This window comes from Dipodomys ordii, unplaced genomic scaffold (genome assembly GCF_000151885.1).
Source record: "Dipodomys ordii isolate 6190 unplaced genomic scaffold, Dord_2.0 Scaffold106, whole genome shotgun sequence".
In the NCBI taxonomy this organism is placed as follows: Eukaryota; Metazoa; Chordata; class Mammalia; order Rodentia; family Heteromyidae; genus Dipodomys; species Dipodomys ordii.
This window is the reverse complement of record NW_012267322.1, coordinates 7,953,268-7,967,056: the sequence shown is the minus strand read 5'-3', so window position 1 is coordinate 7,967,056 and position 13,789 is coordinate 7,953,268. Positions and strand designations below refer to the sequence as shown.

The window sequence follows — 13,789 nt, the reverse complement described above, 5'->3', positions numbered from 1 at the left end:
ACCTAGTGTGCACACTCCCACTCACCAAGGGATGGAAGAGAATATGGGAGACACCCATCCAGTGGAAAGGTAAAAGTACTAACCCATCTACCTCGGGGATGACCTTCAAAAGCATTGTTAAATAAATGAAGGCTGTCACAAATGATCCCATATTGTTGGATTCTATTTGGAGGAAATGTCCAGAATAGACAGATCTTTGGAGATCAGGTTCTAGCTTGGGCCTGGTGGGGCTGGGAGAATAGGGAATGTTTGCCATTGATACAAGATTCCTTTGAAGGGAGGATAGTGGTTATGATTTGGGTCGAGCAGGTCACTGAGGCGCTGGGGTATGTTCTGGAAGGTTCACCTTGTCCCTGGTGCCCGGCCCCCCCCCCTCCCGGCTTACCCACAGCTTTGCTGCCACAGCCTTCTACCATGCTTTGCCTCACCACAGGCCCTTTGAAAAAGCCAGGAGGCCACCTCTGGAATCATGAGCCTTAGAACCTTTTTCTTCTTTTAAGTTGTGGGTGTCGGGTAATTTGTCACAGTCAAGAAAAGCTGACTGCCACAGTTGTGTAGGTTTGTTCTTAAGCGTAAATATCACAATATGGGAATTTGTAAGAGACAACTTAAGAAATGCTTTTGTGGGGCCCTGTAAATTAACTAGAACCCCCCCAACTTTGTATCTTTGTCCTTTGATCTAAGCTGTTCTCTGTTACAGTCAAGTTGGTCGCCGTCACCTTAAACTGCCCTTCAAACAGGCAATGCCTTCTTAAAAGCCAGGGGCCTGTGGCTCACACCTATAATCCTAGCTGCTCAGGAGACTGAGATCTGAGGATTGTGGTTTGAAACCAGCCTGGGCAGGAAAGTGGAGAGCCTGTAGTAACAGTGTGGCTCTGTTGGTAGAGTGCTAGCTCAGGGACAGCGCCTAGGACCTGCGTTTAAGCCCCAGAACAGGCACAAAAACAAAAAGAAAGCAGTTACAAATTGAAGGGACCACCTTGTTCCTATTTTGTTCCAGTAATAAAGTGGTAATAAGGTTTCTGGAGCTCCTCCAAGGACAAAGACCGAGGGAATGGTCAACCAAGCCTTCCCTGCAACTTGGGACTGTTTTAACACTGCAAACCGTTCTTACCACCAGCCCCCAATTCTCTCTATTTAACCTGAGATGGATGTCTGCACCTGGGAAGATGGTTGAAGATGTACTGAAGTGCTGTCTTCCCATAGCTGTGATATAATAAATCTCCCTTCTCTGCCCTTCTCCATGGTTCTTTATTTGGCATGTGGGGACAAGTGGCCAGACCTAATTTAGGACTCCTGGATTGTGGGCCTGGGGTCTAAACACCAGATTTTGAATTGATCTCAACAGAGTTCTTAAAAAATCATCAGGGACCAGGAAAGCCCAGCAATCAGTAGATAGGCACGTGTTCCTCATGGGTTGATTCACTTGGTTTTTGACCCATTGACTACAGGACTGTGAACTGTGGAACTCATCTCTTCTAAGCCCTGTGAGAATTCTGCTTGGTAGAAGGCCCCTAGGCAGCCAGGATGAGCTCTGTGTGTGTGTGTGTGTGTGTGTGTGTGTGTGTATGTGTGTGTGTGTGTGAAGTCCTGAATGTTTCTAGAATGCAGCCTGCTGGGGGCAAACTTCAGAATAACCAGGATGCCTGAGACCAGCCTGAGCAGTTAGCTAGAGACCCTATCTAAAAAACAAATACCCCCACCCCACCCTCAAAGAAGTGGGGTGTGTGGCTCCAGTAGAAGAACACAGACATACCTGCAGCCTCACTAAGTAAGGCCCCATAGTTACCTGCAGGCTTTCTAGAAATGCAGAATCCCAGGCCCCACCCCAGCCTACAGAGCCAGAATGGGCGGGTTATGTGTGTGTGGTGGTGGTGGGGGGGCGGGGAGTGTTTCTCACCACACTTCAGTTTCTGTAACCTAGGCTTTCTAGGGAGTTTCTCTATCAACCACCTGTGGCACTTTGAGTTGTACTGGCCTAGATACTGGATGTCAGATGGGCTGGACCATGTGTTAGAGGAAAGATGAAGAAGGTAATTAAAAAGAACTAGAGCCCAGGGCTCCTGTCTGTCTAATTCAAGCTATTCAGGAAGCTGAGATCTGAGGATCAAAGTTCAAAGTTCAGCCTGGACACGAAAGTCTGTGAGACTCCAAGCAACCACTAAATAGCTAGAGATGGAGCTGTGGCTCACGTGGTAGAGTGCCACCTTAAGTGAAAGTAGCTCAGAGGTAGCACCTAGACTCTGAATTCAAGCCTCAATAACCAGGGGCGGGGTGGAGGGAACAACACCCCAAACCCTATAACTGGAGGTCTGTGGAACTGGGAACAGAGACTGTGTTATTTCCTTGGTGGGGGGGGGGGGAGAAGAACAGTCCATCAGTGAAATCAGGCTGAAGCCCTGTGAGAAGGCAGCTCATCCAGTTCTTCCCACACTGGGTGGAGTGGCCCCCAGAGCCCCCAGCACCCCCAGCTCCATCAGGCACAGCTGATTACTGCTTCCTGGCCCCCAGCCTACTGCTCTCTGAGCTGAATTTGTATTCACGTAAATATTTAAACTGAGCCTACTTGAGGAAGACGCTGGCAGAGAGACTGGCCCTACTCTTGTTGGGTGAAAAATTAGTTAAGGCCCTCAAGGGGGTAGGCAGCAGGAAACTTTTTTAAATGTTCCTTTTTTCTTTTTGTGCTAGTGCTAGGGCTTGAACTCAGGGCTGTAAGCTTTTTCCCCCCCTCAAAGCTAGCATTCTGCCACTTGAGCTATACCTCCATTTTTGGCTTTTTCCTGGTTCATTAGGAATAAAGAATCTCATAGCCAGTGCTGGGAAGGTGGCTCAGTGGTAGAGTGCTTGCCTTGCATGCATGAGGCCCTGAGTTCAATTCCTCAGCACCACATAAGCAGAAAAAGCTGGAAGTGGTGCTATGACTCAAGTGGTAGAGCACTAGCCTTGAGCTGAAGAGCTGAGGGACAGTGCCCAGGCCCAGAGTTCAGGCCCCATGACCGACAAAAAAAAAAAAAAAAGTCTTATAGCCTTCCCTGCCTGAGCTGGCTTTGACCTAATATCCTCAGTTCTCAGCCTCTAGAGTAGCTAGGATGGCAGGTGTGTGCCACCAGTACCTGGCAGGATAGGACAAAAGGAAAAGGAGATTCCCCAGCAAGTTGAGGTGGTGGCCAGCCTCCTGGTTGTGTCCCAGAGCTGCTGCAGCAAGGTCATGGAGTTTAGCACCTCAGGGATGAAGGGGGAGAGGTGAAGAGAACAGTGTAATAATGATCAGCCAATGAAATCAGGTTCTCCAAGCTCTGGGCTCCCCGCTCCCTCCCACCACCACTTTGTGTGTATCACCTGGTCTGTTGCTTCTGGTGAGCACTCTGCATGTTCCTCAACCTTGGATAAACATCTTGGAGCTTCTACCTGTCTACAGAGTCCCCATGGCCAGGCTGGTGGATGGTGGCAGGTGCGCCCTGACCCTAACCCGATAAGGGTGTCCCTGGCGTGGGTGCTTGGCACTTGGCCGGAGGACTTTCTCCTCATGCCTGCCTTGGCGGGATGCCGGAGACTACGTGGAGTGCTAAAAAGGGCTTAAGTCATTCTGGTGAGTCACAAACAATCACAAACATCCCAAGTTCTTAGTCTAGATGGAAAAAGCCCCTGGCATCATCTAACCTGGCTGCACTGGCCGGGGAAGTTAGTTTAGGAATCATCAGTGGGCCAGCCTGCCCTCCAGTGAAGATGAGTTGTAACTGCACCCTGTTGGCTTGGCTATTCAAAACATGGCGCAAGATTCTGGGAAGGCAGGCAGGCAGGCAGGTGACAGTTTGCTGTTCTCTGGACACTTGGGGTATCTCTCCACCTTATGTAACAGCTGGGCTGGAGGCATGGCTAGATGGTAGAGCACAGGCCTAGGAAGTTGTGAGTCACCGAATTTAAGCCACAGTACTTCCAGAAGAAAAAAAAAAAGGCCTAAGAATGCAACCCCAGCAAATTAGAGTTTTAAGTAATAGTTCCCAATTTCGAATGCTGATAATTCAGAAAAGAGTTTGACTCTCATGCAAGGCAAACAGCTGTTGCTGATATTCAGAGCTGTATCACTCCTGTGTGTCAGGTAAAGTGTGAAGGGAGAGGCGTTGCCCACATTCCCATAGCCAGGCAGAAACAGGTTCTAAACTTGAACCCTGTCTCCTGACTCCCAGGCCGAAGTCCTTCCCAGCACCCTGCTGTCATCTGTCCTGTTCTCCGATGTCCAAGGCAAGAGCAAACTACATCCCACCTCTGGGGCCATAGGAAACATCAGACACGGGTGAGAAACTGGAATGGCATCCACATTTATTTGTCATATCTGCTTGGAGTGCAGCAGGGATAGGGCCCTTTGGAAGCTGCTAACACATGGAATGCCCAGGGGCTCACCTGGTCCTCTGAGGTAGTAGACAGAGTCAGAGGCCTTAACTCACATCCTGGGAGTGCCCACCCCAGCCCCTTAGACCTAGCTTTGTCCCTTCCATAGGATAAAAGGGTCTGATCACACCCAAGCTCAGTCTGGCTTCACCTGGATATAGAAATACAGCCCTCAGGGGCTGGGAAGGTGGCTCAGTGGTAGAGTGCTTGTCTCACATGCATGAGGCCCTGGGTTCGATTCCTCAGCACTACATAAGCAGAAAAAGCTGGAAGTGGCACTGTGGCTCAAGTGGTAGATTACTAGCCTTGAGCTGAAGAGCTGAGGGACAGTACCCAGGCCCTGAGTTCAAACCCCAGGACTAGCAAAAAAGAAAAAAAAAAAGAAACAAAAGAAATGCAATCCTCAGAAACCAGCATTAAAGGAAGAGGAACTGAGGTGTAAGGCAGACAGGGACCACATGGCTGAGTTCCTGGCCTGGACCAGAGCCCTGATCTCAGGCCACTGTAGCAATCAGTACCCATACACTCATCCCCTCCCAGCGCAGGGGGGAGGAGTGCCTTTTGTTTTCCTCAAAGTAATAAATTAACATGAATATAGAAAAGCAACTATTTGGGAAGAGGAAGGATATCAAGGTTAGGAGAGGTTGATCAAAGTGCACGACATGCATAGGAACATTTAAAAATGAAACCCATTTTGTATAGTTAATATATATTCGTTTTTAAAAAAAAACCAACAACTAAAGGCTGGGCACCAGTGGCTCACGCCTGTAATCCTAGCTACTCAGGAGGCTGAGATCTGAGGATCGCAGTCCAAAGCCAGCCCTGGCAGGAAAGTCCATGAGACTCTTATCTCCAATTAACCACCAGAAAACCAGAAGTGGCGCTATGGCTCAGTTGGTAGAGTGCTAGCTTTGAGTTGAAAAGCTCAGGGACAGTCCCCAGGCCCAGAGTTCAAGCCCCATGACCAACAAAAACCCAACCAACTAAAGAAAATAAGCAATAAGTTAGATCTTGGACTAACCATGTGTCCTGTGACCTGGACATGTGCCATCCATGGGCCGCTGGTCACATGTCCTGTTGCTTGTAGTGTAAGGAGTCACTGAGCGCATGTCCACATGAAGCCACATGTGGAGAGGTCACACTGAGCAGTGTGTGGCCTGCCTTGTCATGGACGGTGTCAGACCCTCATTGGGCCAAATGTTCCCACCATGCACAAGGCACATGGTACAGGAAAGTCCTTTGTCCACACTGAGCTCCTAGTCCCCAGGAAAGCACTCCTCCCCCAGGACAGCAGCTGGACATGGTGTCCCTCCCTCCTAGGGCTGCCGCAGGGACAGGGCACCAGCAGAGGCCAGTCTCCAGAGCTTTCCATCCTGGTAGGTGACACTGGTGGTGTTTGGCTGGAGTCCAAGGTGTTGACTGTCCCGCCCCCCCATCAAGTTCTCCAGGAGGCTCAGGGTTGCTGGTCAAAGAAGGCAAAGTTCAGCCTGGGCTCCTGGCTCTGCAGACGCTGGGCCATGTCAGGAGCGATGGGATTGTTCCAGAGGCTGTGGGCACAGAGACAGGCATCAACCCCTCCCTCTCACCCTCGTCTCTTGCCTCTTTCCCACTTGCAGAGTGGGAGATGGAGGCTCGAGGTCCAAGAGCCAGGGTGAGTAACTTCCCACGGTGTAAGTGATTACGAGGTGCAGGCTCAGTCCTCAAAATTCTTTGAGGTCGAGATATCATTTTACAGATGAGGAAACTGAGGCTCACAGAGGCTGAGTTACTGATTCAAAGGGAACCAGTTTGGTAAGTGGCAGAATTGGGACTTGACTCAGGCCTGCTTGCCTGATGGAGAAATCAAAGTCTCTTTGGTTGGATAATTCACAACCCAGGCCCTGCCTCTCCACGCAGGAAGCCCCTTCGCTAATGAGGGCTGATGGGGCCTCCCACCCCCCCCAGCCCTGCCCCTCTGAGCCCTCTGTTACCAGATGATTGGGAAGCCAGCCTCCTGGGCCAGCCCTTGAAGGAGAAGCCAGGCTCCACGGGCGGTGATCTGATTCTTCTCCAAGCTTCAGGGTGAACGGAGGAGGAAGGGGAAGGGAGAGGCCGGCAGTGTGAGATTGGAGGAGGGGCATCCATCCCCAGGTCCCTCCCAGATCAAGATAGCGGGATCCAGACTTCCCACACTACCAACAGACCGCAGTGGATTTGTGGTAAGGCAGCAAGAAGGATGAAGGTTAGAGCCCAGGGGCGACCAGAATGTGCACCTCCTGGGAGGCAGGGGACTCCCCCGGATGTAGGCTCCCCTCCAGCCCTCCCTGCCCTGGGCATGGCGCTCATACTCTACTTTCTTCAGCTGGCCCATCCGAGGCAGGACCTGGGCCAGCTCAGCAGCTGCCTCATCCCCAAGGAGATTCCAGGACAGCCTGCAAGGCAGGGGACAAGGTCAGCGGCTAGACAGCAGTAAGGTGAGGGGCAGAGTCCAGGGCTGGGGGCAGGATGCGCGGTTCAGAGAGAAAGCATGTGAGTGAGTAAGAGCCCCAACAGATGACTTTTGGGGTGCAGATGGCTCCTTCTTTCCTACCTGTCCCAGCCCCCACTCCTGGGCTGGCCGCTCTCCAGAACCCAAATAGCTTAGGTGCTGCCTGCCAGAGATTCCAAGATGGTTTTGGATCTAGGAACACATGTTCTGCAGAAACCACGTGGCTGCAGACTGCAATGGCCGCCAGACCTCCCCTCCTAGCACTGCCTAGATTCCCTGCCTGCCTGCCATGTTTCCTTAGTCCCGCCCCTTCCTTACTTGAAGAAAAGAATATTTAGAGAAACACTTCTCACGGCTGGCAGTGGACGGCCCAGCAGAGATGCTCCTTCAAGGATGAATACGGAGCCAACGGAGGCAGAAATTGAGCCCCCACCCTGCTCCTGTGGTTTAAAAGGGCACCAGTGGTGCACACAGGCTCATACCTGTCATCCTCACTACTCAGGAAGTGAGATCTAGAGGACCACCAATCAAAATCAGAACTGAACTGGGCACCGGTGGCTCATGATTATAATCCTAGCTACTCAGGAGGCTGAGATCTAAGGATTGTGGTTCAAAGCCAGCCCTGGCAGGAAAGTCCATGAGACTCTTTAGCTCCAATCAACCACCAGAAAACCAGAAGTGGTGCTGTGTGTGGCTCAAGTGGTGGAGTGCTAGCCTTGAGCTGAGAGCTGAGGGACAGTGGCCAGGCCCAGAGTTCAAGCCCCACGACTGGGGGGAAAAAATCAGAACTGGCAGACAAGTCCAAAAAATAACTTGTAAAAAGCTAGGCTGGAGGTGTGGCTCAAGTAGTAAAGTGCCAGCTAAGCAAGTAAGCATGAGGCTGTTCTGAGTTCCAACCTTGACATCAGCAAAAAACACCCAAAATCACCTGTCAAAGATGAGTTAGCAATGGCCCTCTTTGATGTAACTAGAAGAATCAAGATCTTTAGAACATAAATTTAAAACCATCTTGCAATCCGTGTGTGTGTGTGTGTGTGTGTGTGTGTGTGTGTGTGTGTGTGTGTGCTGGTCATGGAGCCTGACCTCAGGGCCTGTGAACTGTCCCCAAGCTGCTTTTGCTCAAGGCTAGCATTCTACTACTTGAGCCGAAGCTCCACTTCTGGTTTTTTTCCCCCCTGTAGTTCATTGAGATAGAGTCTCTTGGACTTTCCTGTCCAGGCTGGCTTTGAACCCATGAGCCTCAGATCTCAGTAGTCTCATTAATAGCTAGAATTACAGGTGTGAGCCACCAGGGCTCAGCTCCCCTTTGGCTTATACTCTCAGAAAGAGCATTTTCTTCCACACTGGTTTGGGTTCCAGACTAGCCCCCACAGGCTGGTTTACCCAGGAGACAGTGCTGCAAGGCCCAAAGTTCTTGGCCAATGATTGCCAAGGGGAGCTGGGCATGGCTTGTGTGGCAGATTAGAGAAACAGACAGGAGAGGTGAATGGCTCTGCCTTAAGACTTGAGACGTCTTTAAAAAGAGGCTTAACAAGAAAGCCCTTTCCTGGCTATAGATGGGAGGAACAGCCAGAGGAAGGAAGGCCGCAGGCCACCACAAGGGCAGGACCAAACACGACTCCCAGCTTGAGGCCCATCTAAACACTCACAGTATTTCTTCCAGGGCTGGGCAGAGCATGAAGCTGGTGGCCAGGTGCTTGGCAGTCTGGTCATCAATTTTGCAGAAAAGCAAGCTGGGGAAGGAGAGGAGATGGAAGGGGGGCTTCTAAGTCAGGGGTACCACAGTGGGTACAAGGAGCACAGGGCCTGCAGGCTTGGGGCAGGCCAGAGTCAGGAAAGGCCTTTCATGCCCCATCCTATTTCCTCCTCCCTCTGTCCCTGTGGCTGAAACCCCTCCCATCTCCCCAGGTAACAGGCTCCGCAGCCTATTAGGTACTAGGGCCAGCAGCCGGTGGAAGCTACTTACGAAATCCTTCTGAGCTGTGGGAGTCCTTTGCAGAAATGTGGGACACCGTTGGCCAGGCTGTTTTCTGCCAAGCTGTGGCATCAGGGGGATGAGGTGAGAGGCACCCCCAGACCCTCCCGGGCCTGTCCCCCTGTGCAGGCTGGGCGGCCCCACTTACTTGATCTCCTCCACATGTGGGTGTCCATCCAGGGCCCGGCCCAAGCTCAGTGCCCCCTCTGGGCCCAAATGGCTGCATGGCAGGCTGGGGAAAGCAGAGGGGGTAAGAGAAGCCTGGGCACCAACTAGGCAGATTAATGGGGCCTTCCTGAGTCCCCTCCCTCAGTCCTGCAGCAGCAAACCTTAGCCTGTCCAGGGAACTGCTGCCCAGGCCCCCACCCCACTCACAGAGGGTCCTGGCTTTGGTCTGAGAGCCCAAGTTCAAGCAAGGCCTAGCTTCTTAGTGAGTTACGAAGGCTAGCTTTGCACACTTGCCTGGGCCTTGCACCCTTCATAGTAAACAGAGTGTGTAAGAATCCGAGCCCATGCCGGGTGCTAGGGGTTCACACCTGTCATCCTAGCTACTCAGGAGGCTGAGATCTGAGGATTGAGGTTCAAAGCCAGCCCAGGCAGGAAAGTCCATGAGACTCTTATCTCCAATGAACCACCAGGAAACCAGAAGTGGCATTGTGGTTCAAGCAGTAGAGTTCATGCCTTGAGAGCTGAGGGACAGCGCTCAAGCCCAGAGTTCAAGCCCTACAACCGACCAAAAAAAAAAAAAAGAATCTGAGTCCCACAATGAGGACAGAGACTATGTTGTTGCTGCCTTCCTCCTACACATAGCCCTTTGCCAGTGTGTGTGTGTGTGTGTGTGTGTGTGTGTGTGTGTGCGTGCGTGTGTGTGTGTGTGTGTGCATGCATGTGTGTCGGTCCTGGGGCTTGAACTCAGGGTCTAAGTGTTGCCTTTGAGCTTTTCTCTCACTTCAGGCTAGAGCTATACCACTTGAGCCACAACTCAACGTCTGGCTTGTTGGTGGCTAATTGGAGATAAGAGTCTCATAAACTTTCCTTTCCCAGGCTGGCTTTGAACCTTGATCCTCAGATCTCACTTCCTAAGTAGCTAGGATTACAGGTGTGAGCCACCAGCACCTGGCGGCTCACTGACATTTTATCTTCCATCCTAGACACTGACTCCCAGACAGGCCGAGCTGGGCTGGGTGGACTTTCACAGGAGATTTGGGGATGGGTGTGTGTGTGTGTGGAGGGGGGGGTGTCAGGGGCTTGGCTGAGGACTTCAAGGCAACCAGTGGCAGGCCAGTGCTACCTTGGGTGTCTTGATGACCTGACTTGGGGAACAGTAGCCTGGAAAAAAGGCCATGCTGCAGTTTGGTCTCAGGCAGGACTGCTCACTGATTGGGGCCCTTGACCCTCCCAGGCTCCCCTTCCCGCCACCCCTGCTCACCAGTGGGCAGGGGGTACTCACTGGAGGACCCTCAGGTACTGAGGGAGACCCTGAGCCAGCTGCAGGGCCGTGAGATCCCCCAGAGTGTTGTAGCCAAGCCTGAAATCGAGAAGACTACATGTCACACAGTTTGGGACTGTGCCTGGCACCTAGAGAAGGTGGTTGCGGGGTGGGGGGGGCTGTGGGCCACCCCAATGCTGCCCAGACTCACATGAGCACCTCCAGGTGCTGGCAAAGCATGAGTGATTCTGCCAGCTGGGCTCCTGCAGCTGGGCTGATGCCATTCCTGGAGAGGCTGTGGGAAATGGGGACAGCATCAGATCCTGTCCCCCTTCCTCGCCCCAGGACACGCTCAGAGACCCAAGAGACACCGGCCACCCTCACTTTCCCGTCTGCTAAAACAGAAAAACACAGAGAACGGGCCACGGTGGGTTTGGGGGCCCACAGTCGGAGACTGCCCCTGCCTTGTTACTTGACACTAAGGCTGGGAGGGAGAAGGGAGATTTTCCAATGCTGGCCCAGGCCCAGAGGTCAGTGACCTCCTGGACCTGGCTCCACAAGGCTGGCCACTCACTCTATCTTCCTGAGCTCAGGCAGCTCTGGCAGGGTGGCAGCTATGTGCTGGGCTCCGACGTCTCCAATCTGGTTCTGGCTCAAGCTTAGAGAAAGGCAGGAGAGGAAGAACCATCTTACCTTGCCCCCCATCTTACCTGCCCCATCATCTTACCTTGTCCACTCATTACCAGAACAGAAGAGGTCCAAGTCCAGAGACAGCCCTCCACCCACACAGACAGAGCCCTGTCTCTCATGGTGGGTGAGGATGCATCTGTTTATTTTCCCTGTTGTCTAATCTAAATCCCTCTTGCTGCAATTGACTCTTTACATCCTTTCTTTGGGTCTCAAAGGTTCTTGGCCAGGGATTGGCTATGCGGTGTGCAGGTGAGTGAAGGGACTGAGACTCACACATCAAGAATGTTCTGGAGCAGCCCCTCCCTTTTGTTCTGCCAAAGTTATTTGGGGTCTAGAGGAAGAATAGCAACTTACCCCAGCTCCTCCAAGCTGCCAGCAGCTCTGAGAGCCTGGGAAAGGTGACAGCAGCCCGCGTGGCCGATGCTGTTCTCATTCAGTCTGGAGAGGAAAGCGAAACAGGCCCAGTCAGGAGCCTAATGGCCTTTGCAGGGAACTCTGCAGTTTGCAAAGTTCATATGCATTCAGGAACTCAAATAGCACTACTGGGGAACAGTAAGGAGGGTGGGCATGACTCCCCAAAGCCCTGAGACCGGACAGAGACTTTTTTGTTGTTGTTGGTGGTGATGTGAGCCACTGGTGCCTGGCTTAGGCTCTGAGTTTTATATCTGTTAGGTTCGAAAGTCACCAAGAGTCTCTATCCAGAGCTCAGTGCACGTGGCTCTTGCTTATAGTCCTAGCTACTCAGGTGGCTGAGATCTGAGGGTCACGGTTCAAAGCCAGCCTGGGCAGAAAAGTCTGTGAAATCATCTCTGATTCACTACCAGAAAGCCAGAAGTGGAGCCGTGGCTCAGGTGGTAGAGTGCTAGCCTTAAGTGAAAGGGCTCAGGGGCAGTGCCTTGAATTCAAGCCCCACAACCGATAAACAAACAACACACACACAATCATAACCCAGAGTTCCTGGCTCTGGAGCAGTGTCATGTTTCCCCCTTTCTCAGCTTTGTCTTGGCCTCTGTGTTAGGGTCTCTAGGTGAACCCCACCGGTTGCCAATCAGTTTCCCAGGGCACTCGGCGTTCTCTGGCAAGGCTTTTCATCTGTATGATGGGTGCTTTCTCTGCACCAACCCAGCCTCTGCAAGGGGGGAACCAAAAATTCAACCGAACTCAGCTCAGGGATCGCAAGGTGAAGTGGCTTAGCATCCTAAGTTTTGGTGTGAGGGTCAGTTTCAATTTCCTTTTGCAAAATTTGATTTCCTTGAGCTGTCTTTCTGGGAAAGAATTGAGGATCCTGTAAGCCACGCCCTCCTAACCTGTATCAACCCCCCCAAGAGGGCGGCCCAGGCCCCCCAGCTGGGAGCACAGCCTTTCCCCTCCTGTGGTCTGACGCCGTCCAGCTGGCTGCACAAGGAGCTGTTGGCCATGCAGAATGGGGGCCCACAGACCCGTGGGGTTGGATTTGCATGGCAACCAATTTCATGCAGGGTGCAGCTGGGACTTGGACCTAACCCCCTCAGGTCATAAGCAGGAATAGCCTTGGTAGCACAAGGCAGCAGCCGTGAATCTGGGAGCACATAGGGAGGTCCCCAGAGGGGGCCAGTGCGTCCCCTGGCCGGTGTCCCCCACTCACTCCGGGATTAGAGGAGGCTCACTGGGTCACTCACTGGAGGCACTTCAGGAGGGTCCCTGGGCTCAGTCCTTGGGCACGCATGGGCCCAAGGTGAGAGAGGCTGGGGAAAGGAGGCCCTGTCCAGTCGGGCTTAGCCAGGGTCTCCAGATCAGTCCCTGAAGTCCACAACAGGGTAAAGAAAGCAAAACAAGGGACACTGGGAGGTCAGCATGGATTGCTGGGGTCAGTGGATATAGACTGATAATGGCAAGAATGAGATGGTGCGTGGAGCGGGTGAGAGGGGACAGTCCCTGGTGAGTCTCTGTCATCTCCATTCTGCTGGCAGAGGCCCAGGAGACAGGGGAACGTGTGAACTGTTGCTCATAGCTGGCAGCATCAGGAACAGAAGCTGAGGCTCTGGGACTCCATCCCTGGGCCCCGGCCCTGTGCTACCCATCGGATGGCAATCCATAAGGGCCAGAAGGGCAGGAGAGGGGATGACAACAGTGGTTGCTTGTAGGGTGTGAACTGTGCCAGGCTCTGCTCCAAGCACCTTCCAAGTACGGTGTGACCTAGTTGTCACAGCCACCCCAGGGAGACAAGGCTGCTCTCATCTACAGTGCTCAGAAGGAAAAGCACAGAGGCTTAGCAGCCTGCACAAGAAGCAAGAGGTGGGAGTGGGAAGTGACCAAGTAACTGTTCTGATCTGCCTTACAACTCGCGCTGCTAAAATTAGGATGGCCTCAGCCACAAAGGATGGATGGGCTCCCCACCAGGTCCCTGCATCTCACCCATCTGCAGGGAGAAGCTGTCTGTCTGTGGGGGTAGATCCTCACAAAGCACATGTCTGGAGCTGGGTTCGGGTGGTTCACACCTGTAATCCTAGCTACTGAGGAGTTAAGATCTAAGGATTGAGGTTTGAAGCCAGCCCAGGCAGGAACGTCCACGAGACGATTATCTCCATAAATCAGAAAAAAGCTTCAATTGGAGCTGTGGATCAAGTGGTAGAGCACTAACCTTGAGTGAAAAATCTTAAGGACAGTGCCCACACCCTGAGTTTGCCCAGAGTTCAACCTAGGACCACACCAAAAGAAGAAGAAGAGGAGAAAGAAGGAAACAGAGGTGAGAGAGAGAAAAGAAAAGAAAAGAAAGAAAGAAAGAAAGAAAGAAAGAAAGAAAGAAAGAAAGAAAGAAAGAAAGAAAGAAAGAAAGAAAGGAAGGAAGGAAGGAAGGAAG

The 13,789-nt window shown here is 52.3% G+C and overlaps 1 protein-coding gene across 10 annotated transcripts in view; it reads right to left on the bottom strand.

Annotated features, from left to right (window-relative positions):
• Window positions 1-5,316: 5,316 nt before the first annotated feature.
• Window positions 5,317-13,789, bottom strand: part of Nlrc5 (NLR family, CARD domain containing 5) — a 69,803-nt gene continuing 61,330 nt past the window's right edge. For 8 of the 10 annotated variants that reach the window (XM_013027981.1, XM_013027987.1, XM_013027986.1 and 5 more), the window contains 10 exons: window positions 11,305-11,388; window positions 10,835-10,918; window positions 10,472-10,555; window positions 10,282-10,359; window positions 8,980-9,063; window positions 8,823-8,894; window positions 8,506-8,589; window positions 6,717-6,800; window positions 6,360-6,443; window positions 5,317-5,936 (listed from right to left, as the gene is read on the bottom strand). In XM_013027981.1, coding sequence (XP_012883435.1) covers window positions 5,843-5,936; window positions 6,360-6,443; window positions 6,717-6,800; window positions 8,506-8,589; window positions 8,823-8,894; window positions 8,980-9,063; window positions 10,282-10,359; window positions 10,472-10,555; window positions 10,835-10,918; window positions 11,305-11,388 — 832 coding nt within the window. In that variant the 3' untranslated portion in view covers window positions 5,317-5,842. Of the gene's footprint in view, window positions 5,937-6,359; window positions 6,444-6,716; window positions 6,801-8,505; window positions 8,590-8,822; window positions 8,895-8,979; window positions 9,064-10,260; window positions 10,360-10,471; window positions 10,556-10,834; window positions 10,919-11,304; window positions 11,389-13,789 lie in introns of those variants that run through there. The other 2 variants (XR_001175508.1, XM_013027989.1) reach the window with 2 other exon arrangements.